Below are 20,727 nucleotides of genomic sequence, written 5' to 3'. Positions count from 1 at the left end.
GACCAATCCATTGAGAAAGAAGATCTTGCCAACAGAACGGCTCTAATTTAGAGTTGTTTGGAAGAAATGAACACTGGTATTGGGTGGAAACCATCTTACATATCTTACTTTAAAAATCCAGGAGTAGTGTACTTTATACCCAAAAGAACAGAGCTACATCGTTTTGAAAGTCAGAGCACTGGATGTCCCTATGCCACTACTTCCACCCTTTTAAACATAGCCAATCAATACACGTCTTCGAGGACTACAAAAGCATCTTAGGAAGTCCCGTCTCACATGAGTAGCAGCTCATGCCAATATAACAAAAACAGAGAAGAGGTAGATGATTTACATCGTTCGAAGGGATCAAGAAACGAAAAAGTAAGCTTTAACTGCACCAGTAACAATGCTCGAAGCTTGAGTAATAACCGCTCAGCCAGGAAAAATTTTGTTTTGCTCAAGAAACTATCTAGATGCATCGCTGACCTGGTTGATGGTTCTTCTCATTACAAACTAGTGTTTAGCTTCCACGCAAGTTTTTTTTTTCTCTTTTGGAACATCTGCAGTCCTGACTGAGCATAAGAGCCTCCTCCAAACAGCAAAGATCCTATGAACTTTCTATTAGTACACTGTATATGCAAGGACGTTGTTGTCCTTGCAAATGCAATGGGCTAATAAAAAGTTGTAATAACAGACTTCTCTCGTAAAAAAAAACTGAAAAAAATAACACGAAGTCACTCTAGCGCCTTCAATACAGAAGGCATGATTGTCTGAGAAAATAATTTGAATCATAGATATGGGCTAACCTTTGTGGAAGGAAGAGGAGCAATGCGCGTTACTGACTCTTTATTCATGTATGCGTATGCGAGTCCTGAACGCATTCGTAGCTGCATGAAGCGCCCTAGAAAGGGCAATTGATCGATCCATGTCTGCTGAAGGTTAGGTCCGAACGTTTGCCCTCATGGAGCATGGTATTCTGAAAACGCTCCTAATGACTTACCACAAAATGGAAAGTTTTCCAAATGCTATGACCCTTACCGTCCTCAAAAGCGTCGATGTAGAGCACGAAAGTGACGATGGACGTTGAAAGAGCAATAGGATGGAATGATGGCGCACAGCTGCACAGGTAATCACATGATCGTACGAGGAGACGGTTAACGTGGAGATTCCTACGCTGTTGGGAAATTTTGCGGAGGATTACGCGAGCACAGCTGTTTGTTCCAGAGAATTTTGCACGTACGGTACTTTTGTAGATCCGTAAGTGAAGGGACCCCCACGCATTGTAAACATAAATCTGTGATTGTAGTTCATCTGACGGAAGAATTAAGCTGTTGTTAGATGTTATCTTATCGCGCTTTTCTAGCAAAAATGTGGAGGATGGTTGGAATTGGAGTGTGCAGCAAAAGAAGCAGGGAAGTACGAAGCCACTGATGCAAAGAGTCTGGCTTTCAGGAGCGCTTTCTCTGCAGGTAACGGTACAGAGGACTTTGGCAGAGGTGAACGCTTAAATGCCGGACATTTTTCGCATAAATTCGCTTTCACCTTCTAAAGCTCCTCAGGAGATGCATTACTGGAAGGCAGTGAGGAGGGGTTTTATCGGCATGTTGTAAGACACATTTCGGCTCTGACAAGCAAATGCGGTGCGCATCTTCGGCCCGATCTCTTCCTTATTTCATGGTTTACATCTACATTTCGCACGGTAAAGTTGAATATGATCAGCATTCGGCCATCGCATACAACCAAATTGTTCTATGTCATCATTTTATCGATCACAACGTTATATGCTTGAAAGTTGTAACTCTTTTCTCAAACTCTTTTCATCCACTTGTTTATGTAGCATGAGCTCGTCTCACCACTCCTCTGTACATGTTTCTTTTTTGACTTCTGTGTAAAGGACAATGAATAAAGTGTTGAAATAGTAGATAGTAAGGGTTCCCAGCGGCAAAATATTAGCAAATTCCCTGTGACTACATAGAGGAAGAAAATAGTATACTTTAACTATTCTATGTTAGAGGGTTAATATATACTTGCTTCATTCCCCGTCGGGACATAAAGTCGCCGGCGAACGTCTTCAGTAGGGTAATCGCGACTTTTTAGGTTTTCCTTGGCTAGGTCTTCATCTGGTTGATATTACCTCTTCCCTCTACCTAGATCTCATCCTGTTTGAATCACGGCAGAACAAATACGAGGTTGACTACACGTTTCGTCACCTGACGAAATGTGGCGTACTTTCTAGATGGGTTGAACAAATACATGAAGACCTGGAAGATAAATGGGAAGTTCCGTATTTTCCAAAACTAGCAAATAAAACTTTTCTTCGATCCAACTTCAAACCACTGAGCAGCCATAGTAAACCCGAGTTACTCAGTAACTGTAGTTCGCAGTCTTTGTTTGAAAGTATCTATATGTGCTTTCGTTGTTCCTAAAGGAGCCAGCACCGTTGGCGCTGCCACAGTCGTTGCTATTCCTATACAATTCACATCCGTTCATCACCTTGAAGTCTGGATGCGTTGCATTTATTTTGGAGTTTTCTACAGAGGCTGTCTTTGGAAGAGCATGAACACAGCGGTGAACTTCATTCTAAAAACCTATTTCTTTTAACTGATCTGTACGGCTCATCTTCTTACATATTTTAAGATTCTTTGACCTATCTATCTGAGAAAAAGGAAATCTCATTATATTTTCATTCGGAAGAAATACAAGTATGGATCAAAAGGGCCAACTAACCTCACCGATACCATTCATGTGTAGGAGAAAATTTGCTGATACGATTTATATTGATTTTGCGGAAGCTTTTGACGGAAAATACCAACTGCTCTAGTCTACATTGAATTACTGAAGACTCAAAAATAAAACAATAACAGACTGAAGCTCTCTTCCTGTTATTCCTTTTGCATAGAGCACATTTGTCTGCTTCTCTCAGAATGCCAGGTGGCATTACCGCACTAGTATTAGCATACAGACGATACCAAAAGGTCGCAGAAGGTTTACTGCATCTATGCTTTGAAAAACTGTGGAAAAATATAATTTTACAGCTAATCATAACTTGTCCACTGGGTGTCTAAGACACGTGCGTATCGTTAGGTACCCACAGCTTCCGCGACAACCTATCCTTAGGGGAAACGACTGGCAACGGGAATGCGTTGCGTTTGCCTTATCCCCGTCCATCACATCGTCCGTCTACGGCCCTCATCGTCTATTGAGGTGCGGAACATGCCTCGCAGGAGCACGCTATCTCTATTGTTTTTGTACGGGGCATAGACCGCTTACGTATAGAGATACATCGCATACGAAATCCCAGAAATAGAAAATAATAAGAGTGAAAAATAATGGTTTATTTGTGTAAAACAAGCAAATCGAAGCTTTTACAAACTATTGCAGTATCTTACGTGCATTTAATGCTCTCTAAAAATACAAATATATATCCATATCTTCTATACAATTTTTCAAACACAAATCTACGTCTTCCAAAGATCAGGTTCTCGTTTTGCACTTTTTAACTTCTACTTTGGAACGTTTTCAGCTTCGTTTATGTTTTCTGATGTTGTTTTGTTCTTCTACAAATCTTCTACGTTTTCGCTTCATTTTTAGCATTTTCATTTTCTACGTTTTTTTCCCATTTTCTATGTTGCTACATTCTTGCCTTTTTCTTCTCTGAACCTTCCTAGAAGTCAACTCTATCACGTTATTGCAATACAAACACGGTGCATGACCTCAATGATGTGGTGATCGATGGGCATGCTTTAGTGATCACAGCTAGCCTAAGATATGCCTGTTGTGGCCTGCCGACAGTTTCTTCTGCAGGCATTTATTCGGCTGCAGGTTCCTAACGACCGCTCCCCGTCCAATTCTCACCGTGCTATTTTTACGTCAAAGGCTGCATACCACGCATCTGGGGTGGTACGGATTTCGGGTGGAGTATCTAGTACCTGTATACGGGGTCGTAAATTATGGTGACCGGGGTGGTTCCGCTCATCTCTCCCTGATTTCACTCATCTCTCCCTTCTTCCGCTCATCTCTCCCTGAGTATGTTGTTAACATTGTATCGAAATTAGCTGCAGCCTACGGACTGCGGCTCCGCCCTGATAAATGCAAGCAGATATGGGTCTCTTCGAGACTCTCGACGGCAATCAGGGTGGATGGACAGCTTATCGAACTCATGGATTCCGTTATTTGGGCTGTATGCTGAAAAACGTTGGCAGCTACGAGAGATATTCAGCAAAGGTGCGCTATAGATAATTCGGCATTCAACTCAATGACCAAGTGCCTGTGTTCGTGCCCCATTGCCAACTATCTCAAACTGCAAATCTATCTATTCGCAGTTCGTGCTGTCATGATGTACTGATCGAAGACTTGGGCAGCGCCGTCGACGGTGATGGAAAAGCTTGACTATACAGAAAGGAATCTCCTTAGACAGCTGCTTTGCTACTTAGCAAAAAGCGCTATACAAGCGCGGTTCCCTAAAAAGACCATCCAAATAAATGACAATGAATTAGTGAATGAATGTTGCAGCCAAGAATCACAAATCATATTCGGAAACTCATTAATGAACAAGCAACGGATTTCTAAAGCACATTTTAGAATACGTTGGCAATTTTCACATTGAGTAGAATCCGAATTTCGGATTTTACTCAATGTGGAAAAAACAAGACGATGAAATAACCAATAAAAACGTAATTCTAACAAACACTGAAGAACTATTTTAAACTTTTTTCTTTTGTGTTCGGTACGGTTTGAAAATCACTGAGCTTCAAATCTGGTAGCATACATAATTTCCTACGTCAGCAAAAGCAACAAGAGATGTTGTATTGTCTTCCTTTGTGCTAAAAAGGCTGACATTTGTGTCCGAAATGTGTTAGTACTTTAGAACATCACATCCAGCTCCCACCTCTTTAAACCGATTTCGATTAAGCTTTACCAACACATACACGTACTTTGAGGAGGAACGGGGAGTAAGCACGGTGCAAGGGAGTAAACGGACCACAGGTTATTTCCACACAGTAATATTGATCAGTTCACCTATCAAATGGATTTTTTGTTGCTTTTCGCATGCCCCTGCTCAGCAAAAACGTGCTGTCTAGGATTACGGGTAACGTTGGCTGCAAATAAGATGATAAATCCTTGCAGAAATATCGTTTCATCAATTTTTTTAATTTTTATGCACTTTCCTACCATTCTCAGTTAGTTAGGGTTGCAATTATCAAAGTACAGTTCCAGGATATTGTCGCATTTGACAGGAAGAAGAGAGCTAAGGTGCTTTAAAGGCGTTTCGTTAGGCTTCAGTCAGTTTGCAGTGTTCCACTGAAATATCATGACAATTACATCCCATACTGGTTATTTTCACTACATCATGTTGCATTTTGTTCATCTACCCTACACGAAATACTCATAACATAAATAAACAGCAAAACACTCCGAAGTGGCTGAAATGCTTTAAAGCTAATTCACTTTTAAAGTGAAGTGGCTTTAAAGCGTTTTGACTCTGAAGCCAAAAAAAAGGCAGAATGTTTGTGAGAGATATGAAAAAGGAATGGAATTCTGAACATCTCTTTGCACTCTCGAAATAGCGCAGAAAGAGAGCTTTGGAACTTTTGAATATGTTAAGAATTCGGAATGTCTCTCATGTAAAGGTTTCAATTTTTCTGGAGTAGCGAACAGCTTGTGGGAAGTGATGAAGAAAAGAGATATGATTGCCGTTATTTTAGCAGCTATTAACATGACAAATCTGATCATACTACTAAAAAAAATACTACTACGCTAAAAAGTGGCTTCGGAACAGCCACGTGGGACTGCAATAACTTCATTGTAACGCAGAGGCATCGCATATGTCAGTCTCAAAGCGATAATGCCGGACTGTCGGACTTTTTATGATGCTGCTTTTACTCCCCTTAAATGATGAGTGAAAATTTAAAAATTTCATGCGCGAGGCACCTTCCGTAGATCTCTAGTAGAGAATCAAAACTGTTCTTGTTATAAACAATGCTGCTTTATCAGATGTTTGCACTGATGAAGCATTACAGCGTCCTAAAAACTGATTGAAAGAAAAATTAGTCCAATTATTACTAGAACTCGTCACATAAACAGAAATCGTGACAACAAATTATGTAATGCGGTCAATATCATCACACTGATAAAAACACGGATGTCAGATCAGGTCATGCAAACAGCTTGCCATTAATTGCGTAAGAGGCAGCAATGGAGGTAGGACTCCCGCTAGCTCCAATCAGGCTGCAAGGATGGAGCGCCGCGCCATTTCTAGTGCAGCTGCTTCAGTTGCGAAATGCTTCAAGTCGCTTTGACCCGACTGCAGTCTAATCATGCTTTGATGTCGATTTCTTCAGTTCTCGGGATTTTCTATTCCTGCACTGTGCTCTGTTGTCTCGTTCTTTATTTTGTTTTTGAATTCCGTCAGTAAAATCCTTCTCCTTCCACATTTCCTTCCCTGATAATTGGTACTAGGGTTGTTGCAAGTGTATCGCAGCATGTGCCATCTCCCTAAGGATGGAGTGGAAGATTATAGCACTCTAGATTCTAGTTCCAATATATAGACTTATCTTTTCATCCATGAGAGCACAGTTGCAAATAGAATAATCCCTCTAGAATAGTGAACTGGTTCAGAGCAAAAAAAAAAACATCTACGAATTCAAATTACATGTGCGTTTGCGAATTAATTTATAAGATCCTTCGGTGAACGAAAGCGGGACCTCTTATCTTTGTCTTCTTGAAATAAGAAGAGTTCATTAAGTAGATTTCTAGACTTTCTGAAGGCAATATCCAGACAAAACTCGCTCCCACTCTCTTAGAACACCGCGCAACATGCATGACATGCACTTCTAACTGCATTGTCCTTTAATTTATTCGGTAATTTCGACAACTCACACCGTTCTTCTTTACCTGTTTCCTTATAAATGTGTATATCTTTGTATCTCTATGACCAGAAGAGCATCTAAGACGGTTGTCTGCGCCTCCATGAACGAGTGCAGTGTGGCTTCGTTGAGATATGTTCACGTCTCCCTCGAAATATCCACTGGACAAGCAATGTTTTGGAGACACTTGCTATCGCTAAAGAGAATCCGCCCCTCTTTACCGCACCTACATGTTCAAACTCCCAAAGAACAAAGATAATGAACTACAAAAATAGTTTCTCTGGCTCATGCATTCGTCAGTTCAATTTATGTCGTAACGTTCTGCTTGCATTAGGCCAGTCGCTTTGGATGAGCAGACAGGACGGCAGTTCGTGAGCACAAGATGAAGGGCTCCATTCTTAGGGAGTGCTACTTTTCTGCACTTCAACTTCTACAGTGAATCGGCCCTAATCCGCATCACTGGCACAAAGGGGATCCAGGCTGGAATGTATTTTGTAGCACTGATATCCGTCGTTTGTTTCAAGCTTTTCCTAGCTGGAATTTCCCTTTTCTCAACAACTGCAGTTCCTTAGTTTGTCGAATGTCAAATGTTGAGTGAGGACGGCTTCAACCCTGCACTAAGGCAACAGCAGGCGAACCAGCTAACTTTTTTCCTCAATAGAACACATGTACAAATACAACTTGGAGTTAACCTTAATTCTTTCCAGAATACATCATGGGAACCACTCTAGTAAATCAAAACGGATCGGTATGTACTGGTTGTGAGGAAAGTACAAACTCCACAAAAGAAAGACTGAACAATGAGGAATATCTTTACTACTACATAGAATCTGATTTTTACAATTCAAGACTTAGAAAATTAACCCAACAATATTTTTAAAGGGGTTTTCAAAATTTCCGCATACAATCCAGAGCTAAAAAGGCACGAGAGTACATACCAGTAAGTGCAGTTCTACGCCTGAATCTAGTATCCGAATGCGCTACACACATTAAGGGTACTAATATGTAAATAGCATTGGATTCACAACACTGGTTACGACATAGAAACATATTGTTCTGCACGTCGTGAAGCTCCAAACATAACAACTTAATAACTGGAAAGAGAAAGTATAGGCGAATATTTCACTAACAATTTAATAATGAACACTGTTATTAGCAAAGATAAGTTACCTACGCGCTTAAAGCATAAGTATTCATACTGTACAACTGAGAGTGTTACCAGCCTGGAGTACCAGCCGTCTCCTTAGGAATAGAAGGTCAACACAGAGGTCTGATTTCCACGTACCAACAAAATAGGTGGGAGGCTTCGTGTCATAATATCTAACCAGGATAAATACAGAGACGCACTAACCATACCTTTTCGAGGTACAGGTAAGGTCCTGAAAGCATAACACAAACATAGGAATTTACGAATTTTAAATTGCTAGAGCTGCAAAAAAAACCCACATAACGATGAGATCTGCATCAGCGGAATGTTCACGAAGAAGCTCAGCAGCACGTAGCTGTCGATTAGTCTTTTGCTTTTGAGCGTCCAATTCACTCTGTGTTGTCATACCCAAAGGACATTCGGAATCATCAGGAGCAATGAACGGAAGAATTAGCTTCTCCCAACTCATCAATCTGGAATGCGAATGAAGTGCTTGTGTGAAAATAACGACCAAATTAGTTGCAATGAGACAAATATCTAGCATGTTTCGAATTACAAGAAGAGTATTCCGAACTCACGTCTCAGGTTGTGGCTTGCGGCCAATGTCCGAAATAACAGAGACGTCGCTAAAATTTATTCTGAACTTTGAAAGAAGTGCGGCCATACTGCGTTGCTCTTGTTCCATAGTACGAGAGCTCGTTGATATCGTAAAAACGCGCAATTTTGCCCCCTGAAATGTTTTGTCCAACCAGTCCTTCAAGCGCAGCGTAGACTAGACACAACGTGAAATATGTCACCTCGAGATAGCTTTTGGGAATAGTTAGCAGATGAGGTATCAGAAGAGTGAGGCCACCATCATCGTAAAGCCACCAAACATCAATGACACCCTTAATTTTGAGTTATGAGGCAATGCAAAAAGTCTGAAACATCACAAATTTGTGTACTTCCATGTTCCATGATAGTGAAGTAAAAAGTTGCAGAGAAATTCGCAGTAATTGAGCTGACGAGCTGATACAGACGTACTTAAACAGTTTGCCGAAATATTCAGCCCGCCGATCCAAACCTTTCCATTTTTGAGAAATTTTATTCTGTTGCTACTGCTTACATGCACTCATACATATGCACTTCACCACATTCTGGACTTATTTTGTAGTTCGTAGTTGCTTTTTTTAATTACAGATAGATATCGCTTACTTCTTCTCATCAATGACCAAACTGCCACGAAACGAATCTCATGTTCAAAGTTTTGAGAACAAAGGAAAAGAAACAAGAAACTTTTTTCTGAATGAGCGTATTCACATCAAAAACCATTTGAAAGTCTCAATGCTGAATAACTGCCGTTAACCAAAAAAAGAAGCGAAGCACGAGTTTCAACTGCCTACGAGATTTGAAATTCAACGGAAGACAGTTGAGACACAACAAATTCGTCGCCATTTGAGTAGAAACTACGTTTTTGAAATATTAATAGAGACATAGGGCTACTACGAATTTCATCCCAATAGTAGGCACTTTAAAAAGAAGCTTTGATTAAGCTTTGTATCATAGTTAAGTTGGAAAATCCACATTTCTAAATCTCACTTGCTACTTTTTTGAGGAAATTCACGTCGCTGCAAAATTGTGCCAAAAAATTTTAGACTTAAATGCAGAATACCACGAATCTGGGGTGGTACGGATTTCAGGTGGAGTATCTGTACACGGAGTTGGAGATTATGCAGACCGGGGTGGTCCCACTCATCTCTACCTGAATCACTGCAAGCAGCCGGTCCCTGAATGCTGTTTTGTACGACGCCTTCTACTGCAGCGCGCCACTCTTGTACGGGTAGCGTTCCTTACTGCCTATCGGGGCAGTTCGAATTGCTTTTCGACGAATCGCAGGGCGCAGGCACCGCACCACCTCAGATTCGTGGTATGCTGCCTTTAATTAATTTTTTTTCAAGCATGTGTTCCGATTTCTTTTGATTTTTTTTATTGTTTCATAAGCACTTCCAGTTCCGGTATTAACACAAATGTTGGTGTGCGAGGGGTTTAAAAAAATTTGGTGTGTAGTTGGATCAGCGCGACATGAAGCACGGACAGTTGCGCAAGCGGCTGCGCTCGAAGCGGAGCGGTGGAGCGTAGCGGTTGGGATCGTGTACGGATCCTCGCTACCGCCACCCATCTCTGCAATTCGCCATAGTCCCACCTCGATTCCAACCGTGTTTCCACCGCACCGCTTCCGAGCGCAGCCGCTTATGCTACTGTCTGTGCTTCATGTCGTTTTGACCCGATATTTTAGATTTTGTAGCATTTGCTGTAGAAGGTGAAATGAGAGATTCGTTCCGGAAATTCGAGAACATTCGCTGCCACATAGAACTGCTTGAATGACCGCTACACGTTATTAGAGACCAATCTCATTCCCCTCTTCACACATCCTCTCCGTTCCAAAATCGACCACACATCGCGATTGTCGTGATTTTTTTCCTTGAAAATCACACAAAATCGTACATTAACCTAATACCGTGGTTGGCTTCAAGTGAAGGATTTGTTTTCTCTTTTGTTTCCCAATACTTTAAAATAAACTGTACAATGTTCTCGTTACCAATATTGACAGGCTGAGAAACAGTGAATACATCTTTTTTTACATCAACTAGTGAACACATCTTTTTCCAAGGTTACCATTTCTACTAGAATAGCATCATCTGACGACAAAGTTTGTTTCAACAGTAGCATTTCATACAGAGCAGAACACACATTGTATCTGGGAACCGTGAACACATATTTTCTGCAGTCGGCTTTGACAAAATACCATAATTTACCTTCTTAACCTTCCTTTGGAAGCGTGATATCGATGCTAACAGAGCTTTTTGCTCAGTTGTCGGTCGACGAGTGCTGAAAAATGTGTAAATGGGGCACGACAAAACTGTTTTTGCTGGTCTTGAAACATAATTCTGAAAAAGCATAAGTAGATGGTATACGCATGCCACATAACAACAAAACCACGACAGTTATGCTTAGCACGACGGAAAACGTACGCGGAAGTAGACTCCTGCGACAATTTCTTGACTTTGTTCAGAAACCTTCAGAAACACGAACTACATATTTAGGAATATGGACACTGATTTTCCCAAAAATTGTCAATGATTACTTAATGGTAAGACGAACGGTTGCAATCCCATAAAAAAACGACGAATTAAGATGAGCTAAAAACGCTTTTTAAAAAGGCTGGAATGATCACCTTCGTCTTCGCAACGAAAAAGTATGTTTTATCTCTTTGGGGTCGTCACTTAAATGAGGTTGTGAACTTCCCGTCTCGACGTCTTCGCTATCTTTAGCCTCTGGTCTGCATTTTTCACACTCCTCGGAGTGATCTGCATTACAATCACAGCAGTTTTCATCCTGAAAGAGAAGACACGTTTTTGAGCAATATTGCAGAAGAATGAAACCTAATCCGAACCTCCATGTCGACAAAACCATAATTCTCTGTCAGAGTATTTGAAGCTGTAATGAATGAAAATTAACCAAATAACTTTCGAGTTCTTCCTCAAGAAATGAAACTAAACATTCACGTATGTAGGTTATCTTATTACGGCATAAAAGATACAATAAATATGTGATCTTCTTAATAATCAAGCTCAGTATTGTATCAGGAGAATGCAGCTAAAAATCGTTAATCGGAAGAATGCAAACACTAAGGAACACGTCCAAGCAGAAAGCAATGTTTGCTACTATAAAAACTACTCCAGCACTGCACACTGCATTAGTGGGCGACCAAAATTAGGAACGGTCTATAGCGCGCATCATGCTTAAAAATGGAAAAAGCTGTGTTGGAGTGGAGTGAAGGAGCAGCTACAGCAACCGATCTTTTGCCACCAACAAGCTATGTGCAAATCTCGACTTTGACAGAAGGGGACCTTGGAACTAGGAAAAGACTATCTACTAGAATGTGAAATAAGTCCGCAGATAACTTTTTTGGAACAAGAAACAGATCAGTGGAAAAATCAAAATATCAATTAACATTAAAACAAAGGTTTCACAAGGAAAGTACATAGTATGCAATTATAAAGCTTGGATCTAGTCTTTTGAAATGCATTCACCTTTCAAAGAAAATAACAAAGTCTTAAACAAAATGCCAGGAGTACAAGTCGAGAAAAGTTAAAACCTCTGACATTTCTTTCTCTATCACTATAACGAGTAATTCTGCCAGTTTCGCTTGAATTTTGTTCACTTCTTTAAGGCGCTATAAGACAGAAGCTCACTTCAAAGTACTAGATCCTAGGATTACAGTGATACTTTTACTTACCATGCACAGCTTTTTTTACTGTTAAAAGTCGCCTATCAAAAAAAGGTGGAGGAAATATTTGTTAACCTGATAATAGTCTTAAGATGACCAGGACAAAAAAAAAATAGATCGTCAACGTTGAAGTTTTTGAAGTTTCTGAAGAAGCTGGACGGGGGTATGGTAGACGTAAGCTGAATCATGAAGTTGTTCGTCGACCACTATTCTTTATAATGGTTTTCAATATTTTAGCGCGCAAATTTTCTATAGTAAAATTTATACACAACAATGCATTACATCGAGCACGTCGAAACCAAATAATGTGCCACCACACAACAAGTTAAATTACCAGTAATGTAATGATGGTTAAGCTTCACAAAACGTTCCATACTACGGGCACTGTCCTTGTGCCGAAGAGCTAAATATACGTGTCATTACAAAGATAATAGTGGTAGGGTCAGATGACAGAAGATGATGATAATAATACGGAGTACACAAGTATTCAAGAAGAAGGAAACAAATCGTGGCGAAACTTACACCCTGTTTCCGCTCTTTCTTCCTCACTTTCATTCTTTTGGCTTGCCTTGGAATTTGATTTGGTTTCGGTAAGAGGACGACATGGTGACTCCAAGCTTAAGAAAAAAAAATAAGAGCAATGACGGTAGAATCAACTACTTCAACAAACATCTCCCAAAAGTCCAAAATTGTTTCAGTTCAACGCTACTTCAAAGAAAAACAGAACAAAATAAAAAGTAACAACTTCCTAACAAAATCCTGAGGCATAAATCTATCTATAGTTACTGAATCAACAACACATTGCCATATCAGAGCTGTCACACCTAATGGCAAAGAAGTTTTTCGCTGTAAGTTTCATCTAACGCAGCTGCTTCCCAGTGCGTACAATGAGTAGGCAAAAAAAGGATCAAGGGGGGGTTCTTCAAAAGTGAACAGTAAAATCGGAAAACAACAATAATTTAAGTCAGTGATATAAGGAACTCGCAGATTCCAGTGGGATTTCTTTCGAGAAACAAACGTTGCCTTGGTTTAATTTTGTGGCAGACTTACGTATACTGCAGAAAACGGCATGTTGGGCAATCAAAGAGAGGTAAGGATAAAGGATAAAAGTTTGATCAGTCTGCCGGGGATGTTCGACTTCAATTCAGAATCTTCGGTGACCACAATTTTCTGAAGAAATGAGAGCTTGGTCAAGGTATTACTTTGGATAGTGCACGGACAATACAGAGGCCATTTCACGACTATTATTCGGTCTCCACGCGAAAGTAAGCAATTAAAAATAAAGCAGGAAATTTAGAGATCCGGAACATAAAGCTGAACAACGGATGGAAGCAAAACAGAAGTATACAAGTTTGCTATGTCAAAGGTTTTCACTCGCACACTATTAATGAAGATATATGTCATGTGTTATGTACTCCATTTGCTCTCAAATACCGTTCAGAAATTTCCTTAGTACTACGAGTTTGTAACCAGGCTTTGTGCGACCTATCCCTGGCGATAGACAACGTGAAATGATAAAGACATGAGATCTCATTTCTCCATGGTTTTCGCGTGATGATGTTTATTTGGATGCGCATTACTAGTGATACGTCTCAAATTTTAAGGTGCATCAAATGAATATTTACACAAACACTAAAACCCTAATGGTGGCGATTTTTACATAAAATAGCTAGAACCTGCGTACCCATCCTTATCGTTCTCGTCCAGGTTTATTTGTAGTCGCCGTGATTCGCCCACGTTTAAGAGCTTCATTGCTTCGCTGAAGTCGAGACCCATGTCTCCGTTTCGAAGCACGCAAACTGCCATGTTGCTGTCGAATGCATCTCTAAATAGAAAGCATACAAAGGTGCACAAGGCAGACTGAAGAGTAATAGCACTAACTGAATGGTTCCAAAGTATTCATTCATGTCTTCCATCGTTTCAGGTATAGGCCCACGACGACTCCAATTCGTTTTGAATCCAATGAGAATAATATTTGGGCGTAGTTTACCAAGACCGCAAACCTAAAACGGACTTAGTTGAGCCTCCTGGTAAACTGCGAAAAAATTTACATCTAGGTTTGGGAGATGAAGTTTCTGGTTATACTTTGTACCATCTTTTTAAAATCCCTCTTTGAAATGAACTAGTTGTTTCTGCTGCACCCCCCATATACTTAACATCGATGTGTGTAGAGTAGCATCAAAACGACATGATGCACGGTGAAGTTGCGTAAGCGACTACGCTTGAAGCGGTACAGCGGAGCGTAGCGGTTATTGGACGCAGCTGCACCGTGCTTCATGTCGTTCTGACCCTGCTATATATAACGTCGGATAGTCGTATGCATTGCTGCCAGCAATGACACAAATCAGTACAGTAGAAAAGGAACTCGTGCATAAACATGTTGCTGCACAGGATGGGAACACTACAGTTTTTGTTGAGAATGCCCACCTGTAGTAAAGATTGAGCACCAGCCCGAAGACTAGCATTCGCCACTGCTGCATAAAAAGCCTTCACTCGTCTTTTACGCAGCCATTCGCTTAGCTGACGCTCAAGTTTCCTCATGACAGAATAAACGCGATCGGATGGATTGTACTACAAGAAAAGCGAATGTTGTCGTAAAGAAAACCTCATCAACAAAATGTATTGTACTATGGTAAAACAGTCAGAATTTCATAAATACTTTACATAACGAAAAGCCATAGAAGACAAAAATGAACTCGATCTTCCGTCAGACCCCGAACATTTTATTGTCCAAAAAACAAGGAAGCTTCTGACTGCCTTGTTTTTTTTAAAAGAAAAATTAACAAACAGGCACAACATATCCACAAATCATCAGAGACGTCCCTTTCGTGATGCTGTTGGCAAAGTCAACCAAAGAAGGCCTTGCTGCAGCATTTCCGCATAGTACAAGTAGTTGTGGTCTGGAAGTACATGGAGAAATTTAATTCTTCCGAAGCCCATCACGCAGGGGTGTTATATCACTGCCATTAGCACGGTTTTCACGTGCAAACTTTCCACCTTGAATTGATCAAATAGCTTAGGGCAGTCATCCGACAGTGACCCCGATGCGACGCGGAACGACGACTATACAAGTGGAAACATACAAAGAGCGCAAATGTGTTCAATCACATGAATGCAGTTGGTCTGCTGTAGGACACTTCTCTTCGCTTATTCGCACACACTACCTCTTCCATTTGCCTTATCTCGATCGAAGGCGCACCGTGCTCATCCGGCTGAACACGTACGGCGCGGGGAATAGGTAGTTTTACGAACGGAATTCAACAATACCTGTAATTTTTGACGTGCTCCTCGGTGTGGGAGAGTTTTATCATCCCCGATAGAGCATTTTTGTAGCTATGTGCTTGAGTGGAAGAGCCCCAATTTACGTCTTAACAAACTTATTAATGGAAACATTCGGCTGCGCAAAAAAAGACACTTACCAGGTTTTCGATGCAGAATATATAGGAACAGAGCAGCAAAGCAGAAAAAGGTGATCAGTGCAGTCGCCCAACTGATTATGAACATCACTACGATACATAGTAATGCACCACCGAGTGAAACCCACATGTTGTAATATTTGAATCCAGGACGAAAGCCTGCGAACATGTATACATGCGCACAAGCAGTGGTATAGAATGTAGAAATCAAATATTCTTCTTATACTATACCAACAAGACCAAGCTTTTTCCAGAAATGTTATCAAATACGATCTCGTAATGATCATCTTCTATTCAGCAAAACCTCCATGACATAAAGCGCCAGAAGTAACTAACAATTCAGTTCTATTAAAAGATAAATGTAAAGTGCACAGCACTGATCAATCTCTTCGGAGATGCTCCTAAGCGTTCGACTGTAATTCACAATCATTTGAGATTCATGAACGCCCATGTAACCTTACAACGAATTGCGGAAACTAGCCAATATGTCATGTCATTGTTTTTGTCTTCCCAAACAACTATCAATTTATTGTTCTCTAGATGAAACGCTTGGATGACACTAAGGCGGTTTCGAACCAACGGTCGTGCAGTTACAGGCAGACCTCTTACCGATTGCGCTACACTCATCCCTGTACTTCCATTTTATTACTGCAGCAAAATCTTAGGAAAGTGATTGACACCATAAATTAGAAGGAAAAGTTATATACTAGTCTATAAATTGTAACTTAAACTCCACTGAATCAAACGTGAAGATTTAACATAGCATGAAGGTGTAGTAGTTTTAAAGAAAAACCTGGAGAATCAGCGAACGATGCATCGAAGCAGGCGTAATTGATGAGTGCATACGAAGCCAAAAAAAAGTTGGATATGATCGGTGCGATGGCGTTAAGGTCGCCTGAAAATGATATCAAGGATTATACCTACAAATAGCCTCCTTTCCACACTTATACACATGCAAACGAAAGGAGCACTGCTCAGAGCTACTGTTCAGAGCAAAGCATTCGGGCTGCGGTCTAGAACGTATTACATCTTAAAAGAAAGATAAAGTGTCTGACGTAAATCAATCTGAGATGCGTCAAAACGTTCAAATTCAAGCCAAACCAATTCGAGGTTCCTGATCGTATGTGGGCGAGGCAACGACTTGTGAGGGTGGGGGGAGGGGGAATGTGTCAAGTTAATGCTTTATTCTCCAATACAAGTCTGGCTCTGGTTTTTTGACACAAGGATGAAGTGTTAAGGTGCCCCAGAGCGGTTTCAAATCATCGACTGCACATTAGCGTTGAACTTCTTGTCATCTGCGTAGCACCGACGTATTTCATGTCCTTGTATTTCAAAGTTTCTCCTATGTATTTTTTGTTAACGCAGTGAAAAACCATCATTCAATGTTCTTCAATTTCTAAGGATAACATTTCTACTTTTTTCATTTCATTTCATTTCTAGGGATAGTTGTATTTTCATGTTCATGCCGCTAGAAAGGAACGAGTTATATAAAAAACACTGGCTTTTAAAGAGGATAAACATTTAAACATATTGTTGCAGCTGAGCTGTACATTTGCCAAACGCGCAGACGGACGATTTCTTGTACAGTTGTAAACGTTTAGATAGACAGAATAGTGTGATAGAGGGAAGTAGCACGAATATGATATCATCCACTAATTGGGATCTTAAGGGTCTCAAACATTTTGGAATTGCAATATTTCCTTCCCCTGATCAAAACATTCTTTAAAATATACACAACTTCCTTCACTTCTGCTTCTTGATTGATATTTCTCCATTTTTTAGAACTCCCCCACGGAACACTTCTGCTGGTGAATTTTGTGATGCGGGGAAGGAAAACAAAGGTAAGCAGCGGGGCACGGATGGAAAGTGCTGAAATTCACAGGCGTGATATGCAGTCACAAAATTTGTTCACAAAGCGGCAAAATGGCAAATTTCACAAGCCACAGCTCGGTGGTTCTACCATCAAAAGCTGTCATTCGAAATGCTCCCCGTGCAAGTACATACGCTAGATTTGGCGAGTAATGAAGCGCCACATCAGAACGCAGCAAAGGAAAGTCATTTGTTTGATTGGACTGTATAAGTGACATAGATAAAACAGCAAGAGAGTAAGAAATTCGAACCTATTCCAATCATAGCCATCGCAATAATGAACGTGAGAGCATATGCTCGTCTAGGTTCTTCATTTTTCCCATAACCTTTCGCGAAGTATCCAATTTTGGGAAAAAGACGATCCTTGCATACAGCCTTAATAATTGAATATCTCATAAAATTTTTACCGTTACAAAACCAGATAGTCATGAGAGGTCTCTCAATTAGCAAAGAGTTCTCAGAAAGAAAAACTACGACGTTTCTTTTCATTCGCTGTAAGTGACCGGTTTCTTTCACATTCACATCAGATAAAGAAAAGGTCGAGAAAATCACGAATGAGGGCAGCAGAAAATGCACCGGTTTATTCGAAATAAAATCTTTAAAAAGCACCTGGAATACTTTAGGTGCGCTAACAAGGCTGGCAAGTGCTGAGCTGAGAGTAGCCGCAAATATTCCAGCAGTGATCAGTGGACCCCAAAGTGATTCCATTTCCATGATCTGAAAGTCTTAAGTGCACGCTGAACTGAACACATATTCGCCAAGGATGAATTCAAGACTGATAAATATTTTGTCGCATTATGGCCTCAAAATCCTTTTCAAACCTGGAAATAGTTCATGAGACCGTACTGGCATGTACTATTGAGAGTACAGTCCGGTGGGATGAAAACAGACCCGTTCCAAATTGGGGGTAGCAAACCATCAGCGTCTCTGAAAAAAAGGCGGCGAAGAGACAAACTCTAACTTAAAATCAATCCTTTGCAACACATAATCATCCAATCGTCATAGTACAAAATGAAACCGTTTCTGGGTCACTTTTCTCTACATCAGTGCGAACGTCCTTTAATCACTTTCAGCTCACCAACGACAATGGAAGCGAGCAATTAGGCTTCATTGCAACGCAATTTATGTGCAATAAACACTGTTATATACATCGCTAAAAAAAAAGAGTTTACACCAATTTTTGCCGGAGTACACACTTCTTGAACATGTCCCCAGCATTTCTTTCCAGAGAGAAGGTGAAAGAATATAGACCAAAAACTTTTTTACTACTAGCGCAGTTGAAGGCATTAACCCACGAATTTGAGGTGGTGCAGATTTCAGGTAGAGTATTCGTATACGGGATGGGAGACTATGGAGAGGGGGTGATTCTGTCCATTTCTTTCTAATTGCCGTAAAAAACGGCCCGGAAGATGCGGCGCCGCACAAGGCTGGCGCGCTCCTGTCGAACTCCCTGTAGAAAATAGTGCGCCAGTACGCCTGAAGCCGTATCTTCCGGGCCGCTTTTTACGGCAATTAGGAAGAAATGGACAAAGTCACCTCCCTCTCCGTAGTCTCCCATCCCGTATACGAATACTCCACTTGAAATCCGTACCACCTCAGATTCGTGGAGTGATGCCTTTAACATGAGGGCAGTAGCAACCGTCTTTCAGAAAATTCTTTGGTGTATTGCACCTTAAAGGCAGCATACCGCGAATCTGACTTTGTGAGAGAATCCACGGGAAAAGCTAGAGATGGGGTTGTGGGTTTCAGGATATGAGATGATTCCGCTCCTATCATCCTAATCATGGTAAAAAAGGGACGTGGAAGACGCCGTTTTTTACGACGGTCTCAGTTACAAAGCCACATCCTGGTGCGCGCGCCGCATCCAAGTGCGAGCGGTCAACAATGTCAATGGTGTCTTCTCACCAGCCTATTCAAGTGTGACAAATAGTGAATAGGCCGCAACCACCCTGGATCGTGCAATCTACAATCCCCTCTATAGATTTTCCCTTGGATTCCCTCACCACGTCAGATTTGTTGTATGCTCAAAGCTCTTTAATAACCCTCCTCGTGGCGCCTGGCCACCACCGAAGATAAAAAGAAGCCTAGAATAAGGGACAAAATTATTGTGTCGTGGAGGCACTTCAAATTATCTTCTCACGTACGAATTGTAGAGATTCTTCACCCTTTCTATTGTAGAAATATATGACCTAACAAGAGTGTGACTTATGAAGACTTCAAATACGTAGATATATATATATACTACATATTTGATTTGGGACCGCGTATACAAGTCTGACTACTACCTGCTCGTGGTGGCCCTGCTTTAACTAAACGCAATCAGGCATTCGAGTGTACGCATTGGGAACATAGAGCTATATAACCTGCAACGTTATATGGCAAAAGGAAACATGGAATCTTTGGCGACAAACAGCCGTCTCGTTATACTGAACTGCCGGTCGCTGTCAAGTGAACTCCAAAAAGCCCAGATATCTGCATGCACCGTTTGCCGCATTGCAGGAAACAGGATCGCCCTCTCATCAGTATCGACAATTACACCATCTACTGCGGCGATGATGTTGAGAGGAAAGTAGGAGGTTGCGCAGTAGCTGCTAGGAACGATTAGAACAACCCGGTGGAGTTTGAATCAACGTCAATCAACGATCAAACAGGAAGCGCCTTTGTACGATTGCGGGGTCGCAGAGGACTCAAACTATGGATGGTAAGTGCTCACGCACCTACGGAGATCGCAGACGATCAGAAGAACGCGTTTTATGATGAACTCAATATGTTGATATCCAAGATACAAAGTCAGCAGGCGGTAATTGTCGGAAGTGATGCGTATGTAAGGATGGGACCTCAACAGCAATTCGATGTACCTGGAAAATGGTTGTATCCCATGGAGCAGACATCGGACAACGGAAATCGTCCGATAGACATTGACGCAGACGAATCTCATCATTGCGTCCACGTTTGAGAGGAATCGTCAACGTCATCAGCTTACGTGACAAGAGACGACCAGATTACGCCACAAGAGCAGCGAAAGCGGAAAATGCCGTTTCTTAAGCTTCGCATTTGATTCCTCCCACCGCCTAGTTCTTCTCAGCTTTATGGTACGGCTCCAGAAAAGGTATCGGGGAGATCGATATCAGCCGAAGGTCGACTTGGCAGGTCTGTCTGGGATTCGTGAGATGACAAAGA

General features: G+C 41.1%; 2 protein-coding genes across 4 annotated transcripts in view; one reads left to right on the top strand and one right to left on the bottom strand.

Annotated features, from left to right (window-relative positions):
• RB195_014406 (uncharacterized protein) overlaps positions 1-19,323 on the bottom strand; it is a gene marked incomplete at both ends in the record, with an annotated part of 33,440 nt that extends 14,117 nt beyond the window's left edge. Inside the window, 22 exons of one of the 3 annotated variants that reach the window (XM_064204660.1) lie at positions 939-955; positions 1,018-1,097; positions 8,171-8,224; positions 8,292-8,465; positions 8,571-8,722; positions 8,790-8,879; positions 10,788-10,860; positions 11,207-11,367; positions 11,426-11,469; positions 12,785-12,879; positions 13,947-14,087; positions 14,144-14,265; positions 14,690-14,833; positions 15,051-15,162; positions 15,530-15,629; positions 15,682-15,752; positions 15,807-15,837; positions 16,472-16,573; positions 17,799-17,922; positions 18,157-18,264; positions 18,369-18,474; positions 19,235-19,323. In XM_064204660.1, the coding sequence (XP_064060539.1) occupies positions 939-955; positions 1,018-1,097; positions 8,171-8,224; positions 8,292-8,465; positions 8,571-8,722; positions 8,790-8,879; positions 10,788-10,860; positions 11,207-11,367; positions 11,426-11,469; positions 12,785-12,879; positions 13,947-14,087; positions 14,144-14,265; positions 14,690-14,833; positions 15,051-15,162; positions 15,530-15,629; positions 15,682-15,752; positions 15,807-15,837; positions 16,472-16,573; positions 17,799-17,922; positions 18,157-18,264; positions 18,369-18,474; positions 19,235-19,323 (2,190 nt within the window). Of the gene's footprint in view, positions 1-785; positions 881-938; positions 956-1,017; positions 1,098-3,692; positions 3,788-8,088; positions 8,225-8,291; positions 8,466-8,570; positions 8,723-8,789; positions 8,880-10,787; positions 10,861-11,206; positions 11,368-11,425; positions 11,470-12,596; positions 12,666-12,784; positions 12,880-13,946; positions 14,088-14,143; positions 14,266-14,689; positions 14,834-15,050; positions 15,163-15,529; positions 15,630-15,681; positions 15,838-16,471; positions 16,574-17,798; positions 17,923-18,156; positions 18,265-18,368; positions 18,475-19,234 lie in introns of those variants that run through there. The other 2 variants (XM_064204658.1, XM_064204659.1) reach the window with 2 other exon arrangements.
• A 922-nt stretch (positions 19,324-20,245) lies between these two features.
• Positions 20,246-20,503, top strand: RB195_014405 (uncharacterized protein; the record flags this gene model as incomplete). The annotated part of the gene is made up of 1 exon (XM_064204657.1): positions 20,246-20,503. One exon carries the CDS (start codon positions 20,246-20,248, stop codon positions 20,501-20,503), a length of 258 nt encoding a protein of 85 aa, XP_064060538.1.
• Positions 20,504-20,727: the final 224 nt, after the last annotated feature.

Source organism: Necator americanus, chromosome V, assembly GCF_031761385.1.
Source record: "Necator americanus strain Aroian chromosome V, whole genome shotgun sequence".
Classification (NCBI taxonomy): domain Eukaryota; kingdom Metazoa; phylum Nematoda; class Chromadorea; order Rhabditida; family Ancylostomatidae; genus Necator; species Necator americanus.
The sequence above is the reverse complement of the archived record's forward strand: the minus strand, read 5'-3'. Positions and strand labels throughout refer to the sequence as shown.